Source organism: Amblyomma maculatum, chromosome 1 (genome assembly GCF_055883805.1).
Source record: "Amblyomma maculatum isolate TAMU_Amacu chromosome 1, ASM5588380v1, whole genome shotgun sequence".
Lineage (NCBI taxonomy): Eukaryota > Metazoa > Arthropoda > Arachnida > Ixodida > Ixodidae > Amblyomma > Amblyomma maculatum.
The window spans coordinates 379965898-379988277 of NC_139344.1; the positions used below are offsets into that span (position 1 = coordinate 379965898).

The window sequence follows — 22380 nt, forward strand, 5'->3', positions numbered from 1 at the left end:
AGTATATGCAGATGCGTTTACATTTCGCTTCCAGATTAAGTGGAAAAGCCGCGGCTGAGAACGCTATCTACCAACCAACAAATCGACATCAGGATCACAGATAATCATCCATTCGAAAACCACGATGAACCCATTGAACTAGAACCGACTGGTAGAAGAAGCGTGATTGATTGATTGATTGGTTGATTGATTGATTGATTTATTGATTGATTGATTGATTGATTGATTGATTGATTGATTGATTGATTGATTGATTGATTGATTGATTGATTGATTGATTGATTGATTGATTGATTGATTGATTGATTGACCATGACGATGACACATGTGCAGTATGTGTCAAATTACCATCTTATATTTGAATGTGATGGTATCCATACGGAAGTCGATGCAGGCGCAGTCACTCTTCCTGGGGTCCTGTGGTTTAGAGATACCAATGGCCGGATGAATGAACCTGCGGTGGAAGCTAGCAAAAACAATTGGAAGATTGGTGGCTAAAAGCAGAAACGTGACATAATGATAGTAATGTAGAAAGAAAAATTCAATAAATAGAATGATGGTATAGTTAAGCAATCTAAAAAACTAATTAAGATATAGAGAAAAAAACGAGCATGATAGCAACTGCTACCACCCTGTTTCAAAGGGGACGCTCCTATATTCCATCCATTCATCCATCCATCTATCATCGAGCCCTGCTGGCGGCTGGGCGTTCTGTAACGCTCTTGCTCCCGACGGTAAACATATCTGTCCCAGTGTTGTATAATACTGTCGGCCCGAGAGAGGCGTGTTTTCCCACGCGCGCAGACTGCGCTTCAAGTTACGTATACGGTCCCCAAAATAACGCCTGGTCGTGGCCGCCCTACCATGTGTCCAGTTTCTTGCAAGCGTCACGAAACACGATGATCGAGCGAACTTCGTTCCCTTGGTGTTATCGGCCGATGTATATTTTGACAGGCGGAATACGCACCAAGCATCCGGAGCTTTGCGGACCGTGCCGCAGCAGCAGGCACCGTTCCTGCAGCTTCATGTATCTTGTATGAATTCTTTTTGCACACGTGTTTGTGTCGTCACTGGTGCATACGTTTGGCGCTTCGGTTCCGGGAGCCCGCACGTCGCGCTGAGCTCGGACGACGTAGCCGAAATCCACACCGATAAGCCGGTACGGATAAGCCGATCGCGGGCCCCGCGGCATACCTCGTGTCATCCGGGGCCATGGAAGGCAAGTATCACATCCGCAAATTTTCTGCTAACACATTTCATATGCGCTTATCCGTGCAGTGTTTTTGCTGTTCCTACAGAAGAAGGGCAGGGGAGAGGGAGGGGGGGAGAGATGTTCCAAATGCCTGCTAACAACATATGCAGCCTCAGGTACAACCACCTGGTTTCTTACGAAAGCCGCGGTATTCGCAGTTCACTATTACTTTCTCCCTTTGCAAGCTGCCTTGAGCGTCACTGTGACAGTAACAATGCCAGAGTTCACAAATTTCAGCTTCGAAAAGATCAACGCCTTAGGCACACATCAAAGTGGCTTCGAGCAACTCGCGGCGTTATGGTAGAGAGTAGAGGCGAGGATAATTTACCCATTTCCCAAAATAGCGTAAGCGTGATGAACGTTGGTCTCAGGTTATTTTATTTAGAACAAAACAACTGGAACGTGGCCGTTAAACCTGGCCACTGAGCGCGCTAACTAAAATGCCGCAGCGGGAAGTGGGACTCGTATATGGTAACCGTAAAATCACCTGGTGACGATCCAGTGCAACAGATACCAGTACATGTTACTTCTGTCGCAGTCTTGGGTCGTTGAACTCTTTCCAATCCTGTTGTTTCAAATACGCAGTCACAGTTAGTGCCACACTAATTAAATTTTGTGCTTTGCTGACTGAAGGTTAGCTTGCACAGGTCGAGTAGTGCACTTCGAAATGCCACTGGCAGCGTCTAGGTCGTGTATATGAGCGGATTCAGACGAGGAGGAGGACGAAGGTTCTATGCAGTATCACTGCGTCTGTAAAACATTTTATTTTGCTTTAAACGTGCAAATGTGTCTACACAGATTAACTTACCGTATTATCGCTCTAAACCTTCGGGTTTTCATTTAAGTTATAGGAATATACTCGAAATGCACTACATGCCTTTGGCGAAAATTGCGAAATTCGGAAATTTTTTAACTTTGCGAAAACATGCCAGTTTTCGCAAAATTTTAAGGTTCCGATCTGTGAATACCAAAACGTAATTTAATGTCAAACCTTAATTTTTTTTTTCAATTATTCACCTCGAAATTGTTTTCTTTGAAGCAGTGCTACAAAATTGTTACCTCTTGAAATTCATTGCGAAACAAAATCACCAACATCGTTCAAAAAGTTACGCTTCTGTGCAAACCACATTTAAGGGCAATAATTAGTACAGTCAGAGAAAATGTGTATTTCCAGGCGAGCGGGTCCTTTATTTGCGCGTTGAAATATTCTGGATCAGAAAGCTTGAAAAAGAAAATGGCTCTTTTACTCGCATTTTAAGAAGCCTAGCATCGGCAAAGTTTCTCACTTCTTTTTAAGCACTTTCACGCGTAAATAATCTAGACTGACCATGAGGTGTTGCATTGTATTTTTTTAAACTATGAAATTAAGAGAATAATACGCGCCATATTTAGTTCACTCCGATTAGTGAAAGATAACGTTTGGACTTGGAAATTCAATGCCTGTGGACTTATTTCAGCTCGTATATTGGGAATCCAATAAAATAATTCAGAGGCAGGTTCTCGTTTCTTTTCTCCGCTAATAAATCGAAACAAATACATCTGCATTTTTGGGAGTTCTTTTTATATGTCACGCTAGTGCAAGTCAGAATTTCGTCTAACTTATACGCTATTTTAAGGCTCGAAATCAGGTTTTTAAAGCGCTTGGGCCAAACCTTACCAGCCTTTTCATCAAACATAGCCAGTTTAAAGCACCTCTCAGTATAGGTTTGCGGAATTGCTTGTTATATTTTGTGCGTGTGGTAGTCGTCCAAAATGCGCCTAAAATATTATCTCGCGCCAAAAATATGGAAACATTATCTGCATCTGTCAGTAGGCTATTGCCACTTGTGTGGTCGGTGAGTACGATCTTAGGCGAAGAGGTGCACTTTTTTCAGAAGAAACTTCGAATTCAGTATTGAGCACAACGAGCTAGTGGAAACTCGGGCGTCCAATGGTATGGTTAAGAAGCTGTAATTTATTCATTGCTAATAATTAAGCGACCTCTGATGAAAGATAACTTTAATTACTTCCCAGTCCTATATAATTACTATCTAAGCAATGCATGTGAATAAAAAGAAGTACTGTGAGCTAAAAACATTGTTTTAGCTTTGTTTAAAAATGCAGCAAAACATACCACTATAAAAAAAGGGATTTATTGTTATTCCTTTGTTGTCACATTCAAGAAAGAACTCTGCAGAGGGATTCTTACATATTTTAAACGATTCTCGCGAAGTGGCATAGAATGCGTACCTGGCTCTGTTCAGATCACGGCACACTGTTGTTACATTAGTCGCATGTACACTCCAAGCTGACTTTCCCAATAAAATGAATCTCACTCACGTTTCGAGCAAATATACGCTCCACACAAGTCATGGCAAGTTAAAAAAGGCAGTATTTCTGGCCATAGGGTACGAAGAAAGAGCATGTCAGGGCGATTGCAGGCTAGTATACTAAAACTTGTCAATTCGCTCTTGACTGGAAATCAATGCCAAGAAACAGCCGCTGCATTCCCAATAAGCGATAAATGATAACATGCGGACAGCATACTGATTTTAAGGCTAGGACAAAAGAATGCAAAAGGGCTGACAGCGCACATGCTTGAAAATTAGACGGTCTCCGTGTGCAGACTTTAAACCTGTGCAGTCAGTTCTTCCGTTTATTAGGCAATCGTATCAGATTGTTATCAGTACCATGCTGGTTTAAGGTTTTATGCGGTGCCGCAGTGGGAATAGTGACGTGAACGTTTCCCATTTATTTCGTGACCTGTTGAAACGAGCTTTGCATTCGAAGATGCTTGCGCTGCGTTTGGACCTGTTTCGCCACAAACATTTTAACTGAATAGTGCCTAAGCGTAGGATACATTTTGTCGACAAACTTCGCTATGTTTGATCGTCATAAAGCTAGAAAAATATATACGGAGAAACAAGAGTGTTAGCGGGCTAACGTGGGATGTCACACGATAACACGTGTAAAGAACCTCCAGACATAAATAATGTTTGGTTCTACTCAGCCTGCTCCGATTTGACTTCAGGCTAAGTTGACTTACCAGTTGAAAGTGCGTTTTCACCTTGAGATATTCACTTTCACATTCGAAAGGTTATCCAGGACGCCATATAGACAATTTCTATCAAGAGTTAGTGGTGGCATAAAACTCATAGAAGACAATAATATATATACAATATATAAACGTAAGGACGCTAGCAACCGGTAAATGTTCAAGTAACATTGAAACATTCAGTCAGAAATGATGGAATATTTTCCTGACAACAGTGATGCTTAGAGTGCGTGTGGGAAATATGGCTCTTAGTAAGGTCTGAACATCATAAAATGGAACTCTTAGGCTAAGTAACGAATAAAAATAAATTCTGTCATTGCGCTAACCAAACCATTACCATGTGTATTAGGTGTGAAGTTGAATTAGTGATCGTTATTCTTTTAAAATGCACAAGATTCAGCAGCGGTAGCTGAAAGCAATATGGTCTGCATAAGATATTCAATTACACCCTGTTTAAATTGCACGATATGATACTTTATCGTTACTGTTAATGTACTTAGAGAAACAGGAAAAGAAACGACAACTACTATTTTCTTTCTGATATGTGCCCTGTGTGCGGACCAACTAGCTCAACATTCTACTGTATAAATTAAAACTAAGTTTCCTAACAGCTGTAGAAAGAAATGAAAAATTCTCAGCAAAGTTTCTATCGCCAAGTTTATTCCTGCTTGCCCCATTATGGTCCTGAAATGCGCCCTTCTTGATTCCATGCATACGCCCAGATCAACTTTGATTAACTAACTGATCTCTGTGTTAGTATTATTAGCCCTTTTTGGCTTTTGATTCTAGGATTGAACCTCCTAAAGTTGCTCAAGCTATGAGAAAAGAAAACATCATATGAACAAAATTTACTAGGCAACTGACGCTTGCTCCTGAACCACGGGCTTTATCATAAAAGCAGTCAATAAAGAAAAAAATACTCCTGAGCCATAAAAAGAAAACACGGTTTATGTTCTTTCTTATCTTTCCCTGAACGGTATTCCTCTGTATGAGGGATACCGTGATACTCCTTTCAAATTTGATGCAAAACTTAACGAAACCTTCGTTCTTTGGTTGATATGCTGGCATCTGTACATTGGCAAGCACGGGCCCAATCTTGCGGAGTGTTTCGAGAACATATGAATTACCATTAAGAGTAGTGTGCACAGCTGGTCAATTTAAGCGTCTAACGTCCCAAAGCGACTCAGGCTCTGAGAGATGTAGTGAAGGGCCCTGGAAATTTCGACCACCTTGGGTTTGTTAACGTGCACTGACATCGCACAGCACTCAGACGCTCTGCTTTTCACCTTCTTCGAAAAGCGACCGCCGCGGCCAGGATCGAATCCGCGTGTTTGGGCTCAGCAGCAAACGCCCTAGCCAATGAGTTACATCTAAGCCCTTAACTTTTGACACTTTTTGAGAACTTTTGAGACCTTTTTGCGCGTAACTTTTGACATGCGTTTGCATTCTTATTGCAAAATTGCAACGGGTTAAGCATATTTTAGTTCCAGTAAAAATATTAGGATGTAATTACTTGAAAATATTTCAGCTCGACGAAATTTTTCGCGATTTGGCCTTGACATTTTGAGACAGTCGTGTTTTTTTTTTCTCTTTTTCCAAGAAAACTTCAGCCTTCTTCAGCCTTAGATACATTATTTCGTGCGTTGACGCATCTTCTCATCGGACGCAAAACTAACTGAAACAAAAAAAGCCCATAGGATCCATTTATTTTTCATCTCACAATGTTTTTTTTTTCTTTTTTTTTTTCAGGCAAACCTAGTGGCAGCTAACACGCGATGTTCCTGCCCTTATTACAGCCTCGCTTTCATATAAAATAAGCAGTCAAAAAGATTAAGCATTATCAGCCACACTGCCTACAGCAGAATTGTTCTTTAGCCTCTTAGTTATTGTTTTTTTTCTCCCTAACGCAAAGGTTTGCGCTCTTTTCACTTACAATGACAGAAATTGCAAGTTGTCATTAATTTAAACAAGAACAAGCCTCTAGTATATATTCTCACCGAATATCGCGTACTTACGTCAACGCCCTATAACCGTCTAGATGTCAAATGGTGATTGCGCCACACTCTAACTACCGGTAAATTATATTCACGTCCGGTTACAATAGTTCCCTGTTATAACACTGTTTTTACTTTTTTTTATCGCTACAGCGTTAAAGTCTCCGATATCTAGAAAGTACAGCTCAGGCACTGAATGGTCGTCGAGTTGTGAGACGTCACAAGACCACGGGACATGACCGAGTTGACAGGCACTGCTAGCTCGGGGGCTTGCCTTTGAGATGGGAAGGTGGGATCGGAATCCAACTCTTCAAGACCCTTGGCTCCCGAGTAAGACGCTGATCTAGTCCAAGGCCATTTCGTACGGCGGTTCATATTTATGTCAGCTGGTCTCTCACATAGCTCGCTATCTTTCGTATGCTCACGAGTGTGTCTGGGATAGCTGAGGCACATATTAAAATATTTCTGATTAAACGAGCAGCAAATTAAACGAACAATGATCCGCAAGGGGAGCCGGCACACGGCACCATTAACGACATATCCTTATAGGAGGAGCTTAAGTGTTCGCCCAGTTATAAATAGCTGCAGAGGCATTTCCTCTGTTCGCAGTGGTCCTATCGTCAACCTCGTGCCCTACATCTTTATAAATGTATTGGAAAGCGGTATTTTTCAAATAATCTCTTCGACATTCAGTGATTCTTTCGCTAATCGATGCGCGAGATCATTTTGTAGTATTCTGGGTTATGCAGCAGATGATTTGCTACAGAAAGATTGAGGGAGATTACAATTTCTTCTCGGCTTTTCCAGCCGCTTAGTTTGCAGTGGGAATGCCGTACAAAGGCTAGTTGGTCTTGTGGCTAGTACGAGGAGGGCAAAGCCCTTCATGAACTAGGCGGTGTGCTTGGTTTGCTTTGGATTATCTGCAAGACCAGCTCAACTCAAAGGATCGAATTCGAGCTGCGAACAAAGTGTATTCTAGCTTCCTCACTTTAAGTAAGCTTTAAGTGCATTCTAACACATTAACACCCCTCATATATTCGCCAGATCGCATTTAGACACCGCAACCGCATTTTCCAAGAAAGCGTAGTGAATAAAGATCATTGTGCATGCTTGATGCTAACGCAGGTCAAAATATTTCGTGTAGCCAAAATTGATTTGGAACGCTATACTAAAACTTCTTGCCTAGCCCGTGTCCGGCTTGCAGACGTTACACATGCCGGATATCATATTCATTTTCCTCACTGATCTAACAATATTTAGAATTTCAAAAGTAAGTCGAACAAATCCTCCCAAAGTTTCATCTTATTAACTGATAAGAGACCGGCGGTTCTTACTACTATTCAAAGTATAGGCGAATATTAACTCACCCAAAGAACTAAAGCCAATGAAGAAATAATTTCGTTGGATTACTTTATTATTCAAAGTAGTAATAAGTGCTTTCTCGTATTTCCCTTGTTTTCATTGAATCGATTAGTTATTTGGTACTTTTTACCAGCAAGCCTTCTATTTATGTCATATGCTTCCATTTCTTTACGTGACTATGTCATGAAACCAAACCTTAAAGGAAATAACTATTGAAGCGCTCCTAACGATGCGCACATAGAACAAAGCTGATCAAAACAAGTGATTAAAGCCGAGGTAATCATAACTGAATGTTTTCGAATGAATCTTTAGGATCGATTAATGGGGAATTGACATGATTTAAATCTGCTTAGAAGTAAAAGAAAAATATTCGGAGTAGGAAGTGTCTTGTGGTTGTGTTTCGGGTAATAAGCCACAGCTGAAGACCTGTTCACTTTATCAACAACGCCAGTACCACGTGGCCAGTACTATGCAGCCGCTGACGAAGGCAAGGTCATCAAGGGTACAGACGCCTAGCTAAGACCGCAGGAACGCATGCGATCACCTCTGTGCGACCGGCAGATAGAAAAGAAAAACCTTTTGGGCTTACGTCTACTCTAGTTACGGGACAAAAGCAATTTTTCTTCCGACCTCAAATTATTATTTTCAGAAAAATATTTGCACAGTGGCTTATTTCTTTTTGACCAACACCATAAAAAAAAAAAAAAAAACTTGAACATTCCCAAATGCGTATCTCGGTTTTAGGGACTATTGGCTCCGTGCGTGTGCGTGTCCTGCCTCAAGCTCCTGGATTCCTTATTTCCGCGTGCTAGTTAACGAGGACCTCAGTTCTAGCAGCTTAATTGATGTCGTAGCGCTTACCAGGGTTCGCGCACATTTTCACTACTCGGACATGTTTGACGTCACACTTCCGGTATGGTCGAGAGCGGTGCTGGTGAAGGCTTCTAGCGTAGATTGCATGCAATTTATTCGTATTCGAAAGTCAACGACTGTACAAACGCCATAGTAACTCAGCAGAGCACGCGAAATGTGGAGGTCCGACCGGCAGCGCATAACACTCTAGTTAGAGTATATTTCTCTTTGCTTTCTCCGGGTTTCAGTAACTTTTTTTTTCAACCCCGTACGTTGTAGATAACGTCACAAGCAAGTCAATACGCCATACCCTATATTGCACTGAATCTTGTCTTCGCGTGCACATCAGTTTCGACACTAGAAAAAAAATGAAAATCTTGCTAGAAACTTGCTAAGTGATAAAGCAACTGAAGCACGCTAATTATAAATATACCGCTCCTATGCTAAGTCGTCCCATCTGCTCAGCGAAGATAAGGTGATTATTTTATGGTCCTACAAGTGAGGAGAGATAGCGAGGAGCTGTAAACGATCCGAAGCGCGATGTCTATCAGCAAACCAATGACAGAGAAAGAGCTTCTCGGCGGTTCAGACGCCGTTGTGCAGCGCCTCAACGCACCGCGAACGAAGAGCCGGTAGTCCATTGCGTGAGAAAGCAGTGTTATGTATGCAGTTCGAAGGAGCCCACTGAGGATATTTGCGAGTGTCAGTTCTCGTAAAAGCTTCGGTCATCATCTAAAAAGCGATTAGTTTCTCATCGTCACGATCACTACGAGCCATGTGGAAGTGAAAGCCTTCTTTCTCTAAGTCGGAAAAACATGCACGCTAGCCCGCATTCAGGCGCGTTGTGCTAAAGTTCCAACCTTCTTCCATGCATTGGGCGCGGCACGAAGGTAGCTAACTTTGCTACAGGAGCATCTTCAGACTGCGATCCCCTCTGCAGAGGTAAATGATGAGGCCAGCGGTCGGCATCATGGCCACGAGAGGTAAGAATTGATCCTTTCTTTCATGGTGTGTGCTTGGTGATGTCGATATCACTCACACGGTGAGTTCTGGTTGATAGCCAGACAGACATTGTTAATGTTCGCTCGCTTAATATCTTGTATAGTACCTGTTCATGGAACCCCTCTAAACTCTGATTTTGAATTCCTTTTCCAATTCGGCAACCGTGGTTGGACTCTTCTAGCCACAGCTCCCCGGCACTATCGCGGATGCTCAGTGAAGTCACTTTTTAGAATTTAGTGATATTCATAAGCATACTCCAACCTCCACATCGAGAGGATTGGAATGAAATTTTAGAATGTTACACGAGATGAAACCAGAGGCACTATTTTAATCATCATTGTCATAAGTACGTCGACTTCAGAAGAAACGTCTACTTCAAACAGCAGCAACGTTAACCGCATCCTGTGCCAAATGCATCCACATAACATCCGAGAACTTCCTGATTTCGGTTCAGTTCAATTCAGTCGTTCAGTCGTGTCCGACTCTGCGTGACCCTATGGACCATGTCACGCCACGCTTTCCGCTCTATCTTCCTAACATCACATAACTTCATCTGCAGTGCCTCGAGGATGTCATCTAACCATCGCGTTCGCTGCCTACCCCTTCTCTGGCGACCCTCAACATTTCAGGCTGGCGCCTTATCTCAGGCGCCAGCCTAACTTTCTTCGCTCCTATCGTCCTACTGAGTATAACTATAGCGTTCGTTCTTTAAAACTGCTGCACCATAAATGTGTCATTAACGGGAAGAAGGTGGTGACTAGTTCTCGTTGTTTTCTGAAGGCGTATTTATTGGTTGTCGCAAGCTATAGTCTCTGTTTGTTTGTTTTGTTCAGGTGGCAGGGAAAGACAGCCCCTCCTGCGTCAGCCTGTAAGCTTAAGCCAGTCTACCTACGGCGCGGGGAATAGCCGACAGCGAAGCAATGCTGGCGGTAGTGGATATTCACTCGACGTTGCCAGACACAGAGGAAGCTGGTTGAAACGTTGGTTGCTTTCGGTGGCTTTCCACCTCAAGAAGTCCTCGTGGAGTATTCCTTACCTCACGGGCATGTTCTGGTTCTCTGCGCTCTTCTCGGTGGCCATCACATTCTTCCCGGAAGTGGTGAGTGCCACTTCTTTTTCTTGCTTTCAGTGAGTAGATTGTCACCCTGCATTCTTTAAGCAGCACCTCCATGCAGCTGCGCTGAGCTGCTCATTCAATTGAAATCATTTATTTTTAAGTTGTACCAACGGAAAGCCATTAAGGTCAAATAGATTGTCACCCTGCATTCTTTAAGCATCACCTCCATGCAGCTGCGCTGAGCTGCGCATTCAATTGAAATCATTTATTTTTAAGTTGTACCAACGGAAAGCCGTGAAGGCCAAAAACTTTCTAATGTTAGCGGCGTATTTATTTGTTTGTTTGTTTTTTTTTTTTTAATATACTGGAGCCTTGAAAGCCAAAGCAGGCGGGGAAGGTACAGATACGATACACAGCGCTTCAGAAAACATACTTGAAACGCACGCTTGGTTGAACAGAAGCGCAAAAAGGGGCTCACACAGCAGCTTAATCACAGCAGTAAAAGAATGCTTCCAAGAACGCAAAACATAAGATTACACATCAGTAGAAACATGTTAAGAAGGATAACAACGGAAGAAACGTAAATTCATCCAAATTCTCATGCGCTTGCTACACCACACTCAGACATTTCCGAAGAAAAAAACGGTTAGAGACAGCTTACTCCACTCCATTATTGGCCATGGAAAGAATGAGTACCTTAACAATGAAGCATATTTATCGCCTCTTAAGCTTTGTCCTTAAGGGACCTTGCGCGCAAATGTAATCGCGAAGGGGACAAGAAGGCAACAAAACTTTGGGCAGCATGGTCAAGCATGGATATAACTAGTGGCGAGTGAAATAGAAATGCAGTCGAATGTTTTTCGCATCAACCATATTTACTGTCTCTAAAGTTTGTTTCTTGCAGGGATCCTTGTTCGCATATTTATTCGTAAAAGTGACATGGAGGCTACATATTATTAGGTAGTATAGGTAGTTCGCTCTAAAGGCAATAGAGAATATGTGTTTTGTAAGCTGATATCACGTTACCTTAAATCTATATAGTCCAGATAGTATTATAACAATATTCCTTGTTCATTGCGTGCTTGAACCAAAACTAACAAAGCCATCTAGAGAGCTGCGATTTAACAGATTTATACATCGATTTGGAGCTGAAGCTTTTGCCCAGAAACGATTGTGCAGAAAAATGAAGTACTGGCCAAAACTCTCCGAATGAAACGGCATGTTTCCGGTAACTAGTATGTCGCGGGAACAAGAGCGGGAAGTGGTAAAGATAAGAGGAAGTTTTAGAATAGTGGGAGTCGAGACTTGGGGCCCCCAAGAAAATAGCATGCCACGGCGCAACGTACGAGCCGATCGGCTAGTTTTAGATAAGGGGTTTTCCGACTCAGCGGGGCCGGGCTTGCATTTGTCGATTGCAGCGCCCCGACGGTAAACAGTGAAAAAGCATTTAAATATATAAAAGCCAGCAACCCTATTTTACTCATCAGAAAGTGATCTTGTTATACAAAATTATCTCATAACTACCAGTTAAAACGGTTTTCGTCAGACAAGACGAAACCGGTCAATAGCCAATCCAGGCTGAGCCGGGAACCCTCATTTGAACCTTCCGCGCTTTCTGACATCTGGTCTTCATGGCAACGATACGAGGCGAACTTAATTAGCCTAACAGCTCGGTAAATTCGGAAGCAGTCACAAATTTTGGTAGTGCGGGCATCATGAGACATAGCAAAAGCTTAGTGCGCCTTTCGTTTATCGTGAACGCGTGACGTCATGGAGCGGTAACGACGAATCTGCGCCGAGGCGAGCGGCTGCCGCTTGGCCGGACGCCGCCATGTTGCCGCAACCCAAACGACCCAACGGCGTCTTGGACCGAACGCTATTTTCGAAAAATGGGCGCCGCCCCAAGCGTTAACCCTATACCCCAAACATTGTCTACGTTATGCGCATGCGCATTTCAACGCCCCAAACTGCCCCTTATTATAAAGCTCTCTAATTAGAGCTGCTAATGACCGAAGTTAAGAACCATAATAGTGAAATACCTAAAAAATAACATAGATGAAGTCCACTTAACAGGTACTTTGAGATCAAGACCGCCAGTTTCTAGTATCCCTGAAGAGCGTAAAAAGGTGTATCTTGTCAGTGTTCATCTAGTGGACGGAAACGTGGAAGCTAACAAAGACTGTTCGAGTTAAACGAGTAAAGGCTTAAAGAAAACTGATAAGTACAACGTTAAGAGACTAGAAGCGGCTAGAGAGCGTCTGAGAACAAGTGCAAATTTAATATATCCTTGTTGAAAACAATAAAAAGAAATGGACATGGGCAGGACATGTAACGAAGGCAAGACAACCGGTGGTCGCAAACAGTGTCAAGCTCGAGTCCGAAAGAAGGTCAGTGTGAGAGTGGACGGCAGAAACTTCAATGAGCGGATGGGATTAAGAAGTCTGTGGGCGTCAGATAGATGCCCCTGGCATAGTACCGGGTTAATTGGAGCGATGTAGGAAAGGCCTTTGAACCTACAATGGGTGCGGCCTGGGTTGCGATGATTAGCGCACATTTTCGCAAGTTTTCTTTAGTGAGATTAAATAAATGTTTTATTCGCTTCCACTGGTATTTTTCAATTTTCTTCGTATGTTCAGCAGGTTAACGTGTGTTTAAAGTGCATAACTTACGAGCAAATGATGATTTTGCCGACAGTATAAACGTCCAGCTAAGGCAGCGGGAGGTATTATATAGCAGGTGTGCGATATATCGGATTCTCTTACCGTTTCTTACCATTGCTATTTAACTACTAAAAAGTAGTTATACCTATTACAGAATTTTAACCTTACAGCGTTGAACTTTGCTAAACTGCGGAATAACCGCGATACAATTTAGGGGAGCCCTGCAATTGAGAAAGCGTTTACTTTAATACTGCTAAGTTATTCATTGTACAGCCATTAACCTTGCAAGTCAGGCACATTTTGCCAGTTCGTTCAATTTTATAGAAGCAACATGTTGTTTCCTAAGTCCTCCTAGAAACATTCACATCAATTTCAAGAAATCACTCTGCTCCTGCAATACTTAGCTCTCGTTTTCACTGAGTAGGTTCGTCATGCCTTCGTATCTAATAGCCGCTAAGTCCCCTCTGGTATAAATGTGTCTTAACGATAAGCACATATAGCACGCGCTTTCTTATCAGTGTTCCGACAACAGAAATTCCAAGTTTCCATCTTCTGACCTGCGTGGTGCAGCCGCTTAGCCATGAAAAGCTGCCACGGAAGTTAGGAAATTAACCTCCCTACAGTTTAGGTGCGAGCTCAGGACAATGCTGAAGGGTTTATTTTGTACACTATAACCCTGATATCTACATTACAAACAGAAACAAAATAAGGGTCCTGCCGCTGTGGTTGAGAGGTTAGCGCATTCGGCTACTTAACCCGCAGGCGAGGGACTGAATCGCGAGCCTCCCTGTATGTAGTAAGTAGGAACATCGAAAATAAATCATGCGATTTTTTTCTCTACCTAGACAGCGCATTAAGCAATCGTTTTTCCCACCACAATGAGTGATTTCAGTATTCCACCAAATTACGCATTTCTTGAAGTGATTTCCAGGTTTGTGTGGAAAGTACTGCCTCATATTTTGGATATCACTGTTTCAAAAATTGACTCCCGCATTTCATTTGGACATGTTTCAAAGTCAAAGTTGGTATAAAACGCCTCGAGAATAATTCTTTTTCGAACGCATCAGATATTGTCAAAAATAATGAATTGGTGGCATACAAGAAAGGCTACATCCCATCTGCGCCGTCCTACACATCCCTGCAATAGTCTTGTATATTACACGCGGGCCATGGCCGGAGGACACCAGGAGTTTAGACAGAACTGCCGACAGAGCGTCCGTACAAATCAGTCGGTAGAACCACGTTTGCTCTTTACTAATAGAGCGGAGGGTAAACAAAGTATTTCACTCAATCGAACTCCGTTTCCCATCTGCATGGTAAATATCGTTACTCTTAGCTGGCAATGTCGATTTTTCAGATTTAGCCCTCCAGCTCATCATATCGCCCGTTTTCTTTAGCTGCAATTCAAGACAGATGATGTGCTCACCGTAACATATCGCAGCTATGCAATTATTGCGTGTTTACAAAGTGCATTAAAAGGTTTAGTAAGGGTGCATAAGGACTAAGTGTAAAAAATACGAGGACAATTTGGCGACTAAAGGGATGAAAGGCGAAAGCCTGAGAGCTGCATTCTGTTACGCGATTTTAACAGGTGCGCGGCATAAATTATTAATTAATTACGCAGCTGTCACTAAGTAATAATGATTAATTATTCATTAATCAGTAATTGAACATTGATTGACATATGGCCATATAAGGCACGCAATCGCGCATACTGTGGTATTGCTCTGTGATTCGTCGAGACCTCAATGACGCCATCCCGTCTCAACCAATCAGAGCCGCCGCAAAAGCGTGTAATTAAACAATAACTAATAAATAATTCATTGTGCAGCTATCACTATTTAGTAATTATCAATATATAATTGCTTATATAGTCATTAATTATTAGTAATTAAGTATTGATTGATCATTGCTTGGCATATGGCCATATAAGGCAAGCATGCGCGCATACTCTGGTGGTGCTCTGTGATTGGTCGAGACCTCCATCATGTCATCCCGTCTCAAGCAATCAGAGCCACCGCAAAAGCGTGACACTTGCTTACGACAACGATGAGGCAGTAAAGGATTTCGCCTTAAAAAATAGACAGCAACTGCTCAACCTTCCCTTTGTTAGCGACATTGTCCTTAGTCTATATAAAGGAATGAATTGCAGGACGCGTATGAGGGCCTCATTATGAAAACTAGGAAGATGACCTTAATGTGAAAAATAAATAACTGTGATGCTCTACAGCTTGAGAAAAGGAAAGAAGCTTAATAAAGGCCGCAAAGCTGCTTAATTACCAATGAAGCAGTTTCTAAAGGTGATACAGTAGCCGCGGATGTGAATAAAAAGTAAGTTATCCGGAAAAGGACTTACATGGCCGAGTAATTATCCATATGCATAACAGTGCATTGACATCAGGTTTTCTCTTTCATTTTATTCGCGTTTTTTTTTTTGTATTCCGAGAGTAATTATTTCTTGTTTTCGTTTCTACGGGAGTATTCTTGACCGCTAAAATGTTTGCGAGATCATTATTACTCATTATTTTTTGCTGAGTTGTTCTTAGTCATTTTCGACTTTGCTTTCTTCCCGTAACAGCCACAATCCGACTTGATTCTAGGCTTGATTCCAGTTTTGTTTCACCATCCGCAACTGTTGAAAGACGGCTAAGTGACACTACATCGGACGTATATTTTCTTTACAATGAGGTTTATTGTAGAGGTCATGCGGAGGCCAACTGTTATGACCTCCATGCGGAGGCCATAACAGCAGGTCACTAACGCTGCTGAGAAATTAAAGTGTTGCAAAATGACCAACGGTGCATTTTCCCAGTACAGAAAAAATACCAAATTTAAGGCTGAGAACAACGCTGCGAGCAGCACAAGAGAAAAATATCAAAGCTTACTTTAAGAGAAAGCACAAGAGTCACCTAAACTTAGAACATGACTGTAATTATTATCTGAATAAAAATATTCCATATAATGCACAAATTTTGTGCACGATGCAATGCGCGGAAAGATATCTCCAATTGAGTGCGGAGCAAAAAAGGAAAGATGAAGAAAAGCAAGCCGTTTTGTGAATTTAACATGCGCGCACGGTGAGATGCAAGTCGTTGTGTTGGGTGTTGAGCACAACGACAATTCGTAACCGCTATCGCGTTCTACTGTTACGTAGTAGTTTAGACGTACTGAAACTTTGCCCTTAATTCCCATTTATTCTTTTCGTAAGCGTTCCGGTTCGGCTAGATTCAGAAATTGATTCGTTCATCTTTGTTTGGATACCGGAGGGCCCAAAGTAGACAAGGGTAAAAAGCCGAGAGAGAGAGAGAAACTTTTAATGAGCATATAATCAGTAAATATTCGCAGGAGCTGGGTGGTCGGTGCCCCTAGTCCAGGGCTCCGCTGGCAGCAGCTGACTTGCGGACTAGCTGGATAATCCAGGCTTGCTGGTCCAGGTTGTCGCTGGTCAGGGCCGCCTCCCACTGCTCGTGTGTCGGGCATGGCACTATTAACGTTGGGTCAGGTTTGTCCTGGCATTCCCAAGAGATGTGAAAGAGTGTGGGGCTTGCACCGCACCAAGGACAGTAACTCATGTATTTTGTTGGGCTTATCTTATTTAAAATTTGAAGATTAGGGAATGTGTTTGTTTGTATTTTTCTCCAGTCTATAGCGTCCGAGGAAGGAAGGTGTTTGTGTGGTGGTGAGAAAATTCTTCTTTCTAACCATAGGTGTTCCAGCCTGTCGCCGTAGGGTCCTAGGAGAGGGGTGAGGTAGGGATGGGGATCCGCCCGGTTTGTAAGAGCTCGGGCTAGATCATTCGCTACCTCATTTCCTTCTAGGCCTTCGTGTCCAGGTGTCCATGTAATTGTGTGCGTCTGGGAGATGGAACGTAATATTGCACACGCTCTTTTGTGAGGTTTTCCGGCCAGGTAGTCCCTGCAGGCTGGTTGGGAGTCCGTCACTACGTGTGATGACTTATTTTGGTTGTCTTGTGTTTTTATGGTGATGGCTATTGCCAGTGATTCCGCTTCCGCAGGATCCTTGGCATAGATCGAAGCCTGAATAATTGGCCTCTTCTTGTGGTCAACTGCAGCTATTGTGAACTTGCCAGGTTCGCCGTAAGCCCCTATGTCCACGTAGACAACTTCCGCAGTCCTTAGACAATTGTTTTTCCAATGATTTGACTCTGGCTTTCCTTCGACCCTTCTGTAACTCATGGTACATGTGCCTGGGTATCGGGTTCACATAGATGTTGTTTCTTGTGGATGTCGGAATTTGTGATTTGATCTCAGAAGTTCTTAGTGCCTGCCATAGCCCTAGTTTTGACAGGATTTCCCTACCCGCCTGCGTTGTTGTTAGGCGTTGTTTCTGACTCTCTAGAACCGCCTCCTTGAGCTCCTCGAAGTTGTTGTGCACTCCGAGTGCCCAAAGCCAAAGACGTTCCGTTGATGTTGTTGGCGGGAGGTTTAGGGCCGTTTTATAGGCTCCTCTTATGATAGTGTCAATGGCCCTTTTATCAGTGAATCTAATTTCGTGATATGGGAGCCCGTAGGTAATTCTGCTAACGACTAGGGCCTGTACAAGGCGTAGGGTGTCCTCCTCCCTCATCCCTTTCCGGTGGCAGGTCACCCTTCTAATCATTCTGGAAATTTGGTTGACTGTGGTTTTGAGTGTTTTGATTGTATAATCCACTCTCAAATTGCTTTGCAACCACAGCCCCAAAACTCTGATCTTGTCCTTCTCTTGAATTATCTGGTCTCCTAGAGAGAGCTGAATTTCTCCTGGGGACTTGTAATTTCTTCTGTGTAGCCTGATAAGTTCGGATTTTTCTGGGGAGCATTGAAGACCACTCTCCCCGGCAAATTCCTCGACTAGGTCTATAGCGGCTTGCAGAGCTTCTTCTTTTTGCGCCAAGGATCCTTGAGTAGCCCAGACGGTGATGTCGTCCGCGTATAAAGTGAAACCAATATCAGTGCGGGTCAACAGTTTTTTTGCTAAATTTATCATTGCTATGTTAAATAGCATTGGAGAGATTATTGAACCCTGCGGTGTACCTTTGTTCGGCATGGGTACTTTTGGTGATCGGATCTCTCCAATTCCTATGGTGGCTGTGCGATCTGAGAGGAAAGCCTTCACGTATTTGAAAATTTTCTCTCCGCAGTTGATATTGTTTAATTCTTGCAATATGGTTTGGTGGCCAATGTTGTCGAATGCTCCTTTGAGATCTAGTGCCAGAATGAAATTTTCGCCTTTTCGGGGTATGGTGTTGATTACCTCTTCCCTAATCCGGAGGAAAGCATCTTGCGTGCAGAGTCCCTTGCGGAAGCCCAGCATGCAGGAAGGAAAGATGTTGTTTTCGTCGATGTAATTTTGGAGCCTTAGGTGGACTACTTTTTCATAGAGTTTTCCCAGGCAAGAAGTGAGGGAGATAGGACGGAGACTCTCCACAGCCGGTGGCTTTCCAGCCTTTGGTATGGTGATGATATCCGCGTGTCTCCAAGCTGATGGGACCTGTCCATTCTCCCACAGTTCTTCGTTGATGTACTTCGTTAGGTCTTGCAGATGTTCGGTGCTTAAGTTCCTAATCATAGCGTAGGTGACTGTCTCCTCCAGGGGCAGTGTTTCTTGTAAATGTACGGGCGGCTGAGTAGACCTCCGCCAGTGTTATGGGGGAGTCAAGGGAGGGGTTTGGTTGACCCGCATATGAAGTTTGGCAAGCCGGAGTAGGGTCTCCTATGTATTTCTTGTGCATGGCGGTGATCAACTCTGCATCTGTGCCCGGGTATTTATGGGCTATGGTGTGGAGGGTTCTTCTTGTGGCCGTTTTGGTTTTTGATGTGTCTATCATGCTTCTTAATATTGACCATGCTTTAGCCGTGCTTAGGGTACCTTTCAGTGAATTGCAGAAATCTGCCCGAGAGGCATAGAGTTCAAATGATAGGGCAAGATGGTTTGGCTGCATCAGGACTATCAAAATGAAAACCGGACTGGGAGAGTCCATTTCGTGCAGTGGCTATAACAGCTGATAATGATGATGACGGCGATGTGGTGGCGAACATGACCGGTTTGCTTTGAAATAATGACAACGGCAATCGCATAAAAAGGACCAACAAATCAAAAAACGGCAAGCCTTGTTGGTAACAAATACATTAACTTGCAATTTCCAGGCAACAAAAAAAGGACTGGAACCATGGGAGTATGGACTAACCTTTTCTGTGCGCAAAGTCGTTGGTCTACTTGCACCCGCCACCACTATGGCTACGGTATGTCTTCTTTGTCCCTCACTCTCATTGATTGATTGATTGATTGATTGATTGATTGATTGATTGATTGATTGATTGATTGATTGATTGATTGATTGATTATCCGTGGAAATGGATGCAGATGTCCTATTTGTCTCCAAAATGGGGCGTCGTCATCAGCCAAGCAATGTTCGGAGTTCAAGGAATCTTATTTGGGTAATAATTTTTCACATTTCCGTATGCTTCGCACAAATGTGAAAATAACAAAGTTTAAATAGTTGTTTTTCATTTTGAACAGCAGTGCCAGTTATTTATTTTCCATACCAAAAAATAAATAGTTATTCTTCTCTTTGAACAGTAGTGCTAGTTATTTATTCTTCATACCAAATCGGGACATCTTCGTAAAAAAAAGCGTGATCTAAAGCCACTTTTTTTTTCTTTGAATTGATCTTTGTACGATCGATCCATCGATCCATGGATTGATTGATTGATTGATTGATTGATTGATTGATTGATTAATTAATTAATTAATTAATTAATTAATTAATTAATTGATTGAGCTAATTTACCAGCAGCGTGACACCACGTGTCTATCAATAGCTTACAATTTACAGCCTTGTAGACGCCATTATTAAGTGACACTTGAGCATGTCATCACTGTCCGATACTTAAGCGACTTTCAGGACAGTGTGAAGATGTGAATCTATCCTTCTTTTGATGTCTGAAAGGGCAGACACTTGGGCTTGCTAGTGCATCATACTAAGGAATACGTATTGCGAACTAGACGAAGACACGAGGACACATACACACAGTGCTAACTTTCAAGAATGATTTATTGAAATTTAGCACTGTGTTCCTGAGTCATTGTGTCGTCATCACATCGCGCTAGGGATTCCTGGCAGTTTATTTCTGCTGATGAGTGCCGAGATTTTTATTTGTAAGAGTATTTATGCAGATTTTCATTCATGCTGACTGACAAGACTGTCTTCCTCGGGGTCACATTTATCGGGTTCATCATTTTGGAGTTCTCGCTAGTCGCTACAAACATCTGCGTTGAAACAATCCTCGCCTCCACGCTGAAGGAAGATGGAAATCTTTATCTCGTAAGTTTTCCTATATTGATTGTATAAACGCACCATGTTAAGAATTTAACTTATTTTCTAAAGGCACCAGAAAAAAAAATGTTTTGTCGACTGCGAATAATTTTTCACCTCAATTGTGGGCACCGTATGTTTATTTTTTTTTTTGATCGTGAGTAACACATTTTGTAGTTATGGGGGAAAATTTTTTGCAAGAAATTTGCGACAACACCAACATCTCATTATGTGCAACTTATATGACACTCGTTTTCCTTGACTTTGCCACTTCAGCCATGCTGTACCCTAAGATTAATCAATTTATCGATAGCGTTGCATAGCGAAGATCGGACAGTGGCAGTTATGCTTAGTAGATGTAACTGGCATTGTGATGCAGACTCTGAATTGACTTTTTTTTTTTTTTACAACATGTCACAATCAGCTTTCACGATTTATTGTTTACGAAGTTCGTTTTTGTTGAGTTTTGATCCACTCCTAGCTGAATAAACTTTCATGTGCGGTGGAATACGCAGAAATAGCTGGCCACAAATACTAGACTCTTGTACTTCAATCAAAAATGCAGGGAGCAGCAAGAAGCCTCTCGGAAGCGGGAATGGTGCTTGCGCCGATTGCTGCGGGGGCCCTAGTCGACGTAAGTATAACATAGCAGCTGTACGAAATATGAAAGACCTTCTTGTCCTAAAGTGCCTTTCTTATGTCCTGCAACTTTCTTTTTCTTTTGTGTACTAGTTACTGACGATATCAACCGGCATCTCTCCTTGCTTTGTGTTTAAATTTTTCTTGTATTGTTTCTGTTTCTTATTATGTATTACACAAAGTGCAACAGTCAAACAGGCAATGGCAGTGATTTCTGCTGCAACGATATTTCTGCTATTCGTAACCACATTCTCCAGCTTCTTGTCCTCTCCCCCCCCCCCCTATCTGGTAATGCAAATAACTCAAAGATAGACTTTTTGTATAAATAATTCCGCATGAACAAAGTCTTGTGCTGTTACTGATCAAGGAGGTCATCCGAGTCTACTCCCTTCGTTGCATAGAGAAAGCAGCGAAGGGTATGATAGGCCACATCGCGAACATGAACGGCAAAAATTATGGGGGACAATTAAGCTGCGCCTTTAAGAGTATGACGCGATAGCTTAGGCTACCTACCCACATATAAAGCCCCACTTTAACCAAGCTGTATGTACGAGCCTGCGTGGCCTAGGGGTAACGTGAATGCAAGGGTTCTGGTAGGCTGATTCTAAAATCCCCTTCCCATACTAAAGAGGCATGACTTGGCAGCTACTGTCAAACGTAACGTCACACAACCGTACGTCCAGTCAATGTGCAGCCATATTAGCTGCGAGCTACTAAAGAGCTACCACCAGCCGGTGTCATGGCCGTGATTTTCTGCTCACAACACCGGCGCCGAATTTTCGCCAAATACGCGCCTTTTATTCGCGTTACAAATAGTGAGGTTGTGCGGAGAGAAAATTGTTAACACGAAATAAAATATTTTGTGCCCACGACAGGCACACATCACCGAGGCCTAACTGCAGTTCACTTTCCCTCATCTTACCATATGGTCTGAAAAAGTTAAATATTGCGAGCCTGCCGCTTCAAAGCTCAGCCATTAACACCCCAAAAGTCTTGCTATGAAAGACAATACTAGACATGGGTACACCATCTGGTTTGACCTGTCTTTTTTGCCGCCTCCGCTTCCCAGTTTCGGGCAGCATGGTTTCAGCGCCGCATATTTTCACTGTCCTTCCCTTATCAGGTCACCTGGCGTTTCTCGACCTTATCCAATATCCAATCCTGAAAATCGTGATGACATGTAGAAAAAAAAAACTGGATCATTTAAGAAGTT

At 42.6% G+C, this 22380-nt stretch overlaps 1 protein-coding gene across 2 annotated transcripts in view; it reads left to right on the forward strand.

Annotated features, from left to right (window-relative positions):
* Nucleotides 1-706: 706 nt before the first annotated feature.
* LOC146208353 (uncharacterized) overlaps nt 707-22380 on the forward strand; it is a 43221-nt gene continuing 21547 nt past the window's right edge. The window contains exons 1-6 of one of the 2 annotated variants that reach the window (XM_084592879.1): nt 707-1219; nt 10330-10595; nt 19360-19455; nt 19577-19650; nt 20390-20537; nt 21094-21162. In XM_084592879.1, the coding sequence (XP_084449005.1) occupies nt 1213-1219; nt 10330-10595; nt 19360-19455; nt 19577-19650; nt 20390-20537; nt 21094-21162 (660 nt within the window). In that variant the 5' untranslated portion in view covers nt 707-1212. Of the gene's footprint in view, nt 1220-8957; nt 9478-10329; nt 10596-19359; nt 19456-19576; nt 19651-20389; nt 20538-21093; nt 21163-22380 lie in introns of those variants that run through there. The other variant, XM_084592871.1, reaches the window with a different exon arrangement.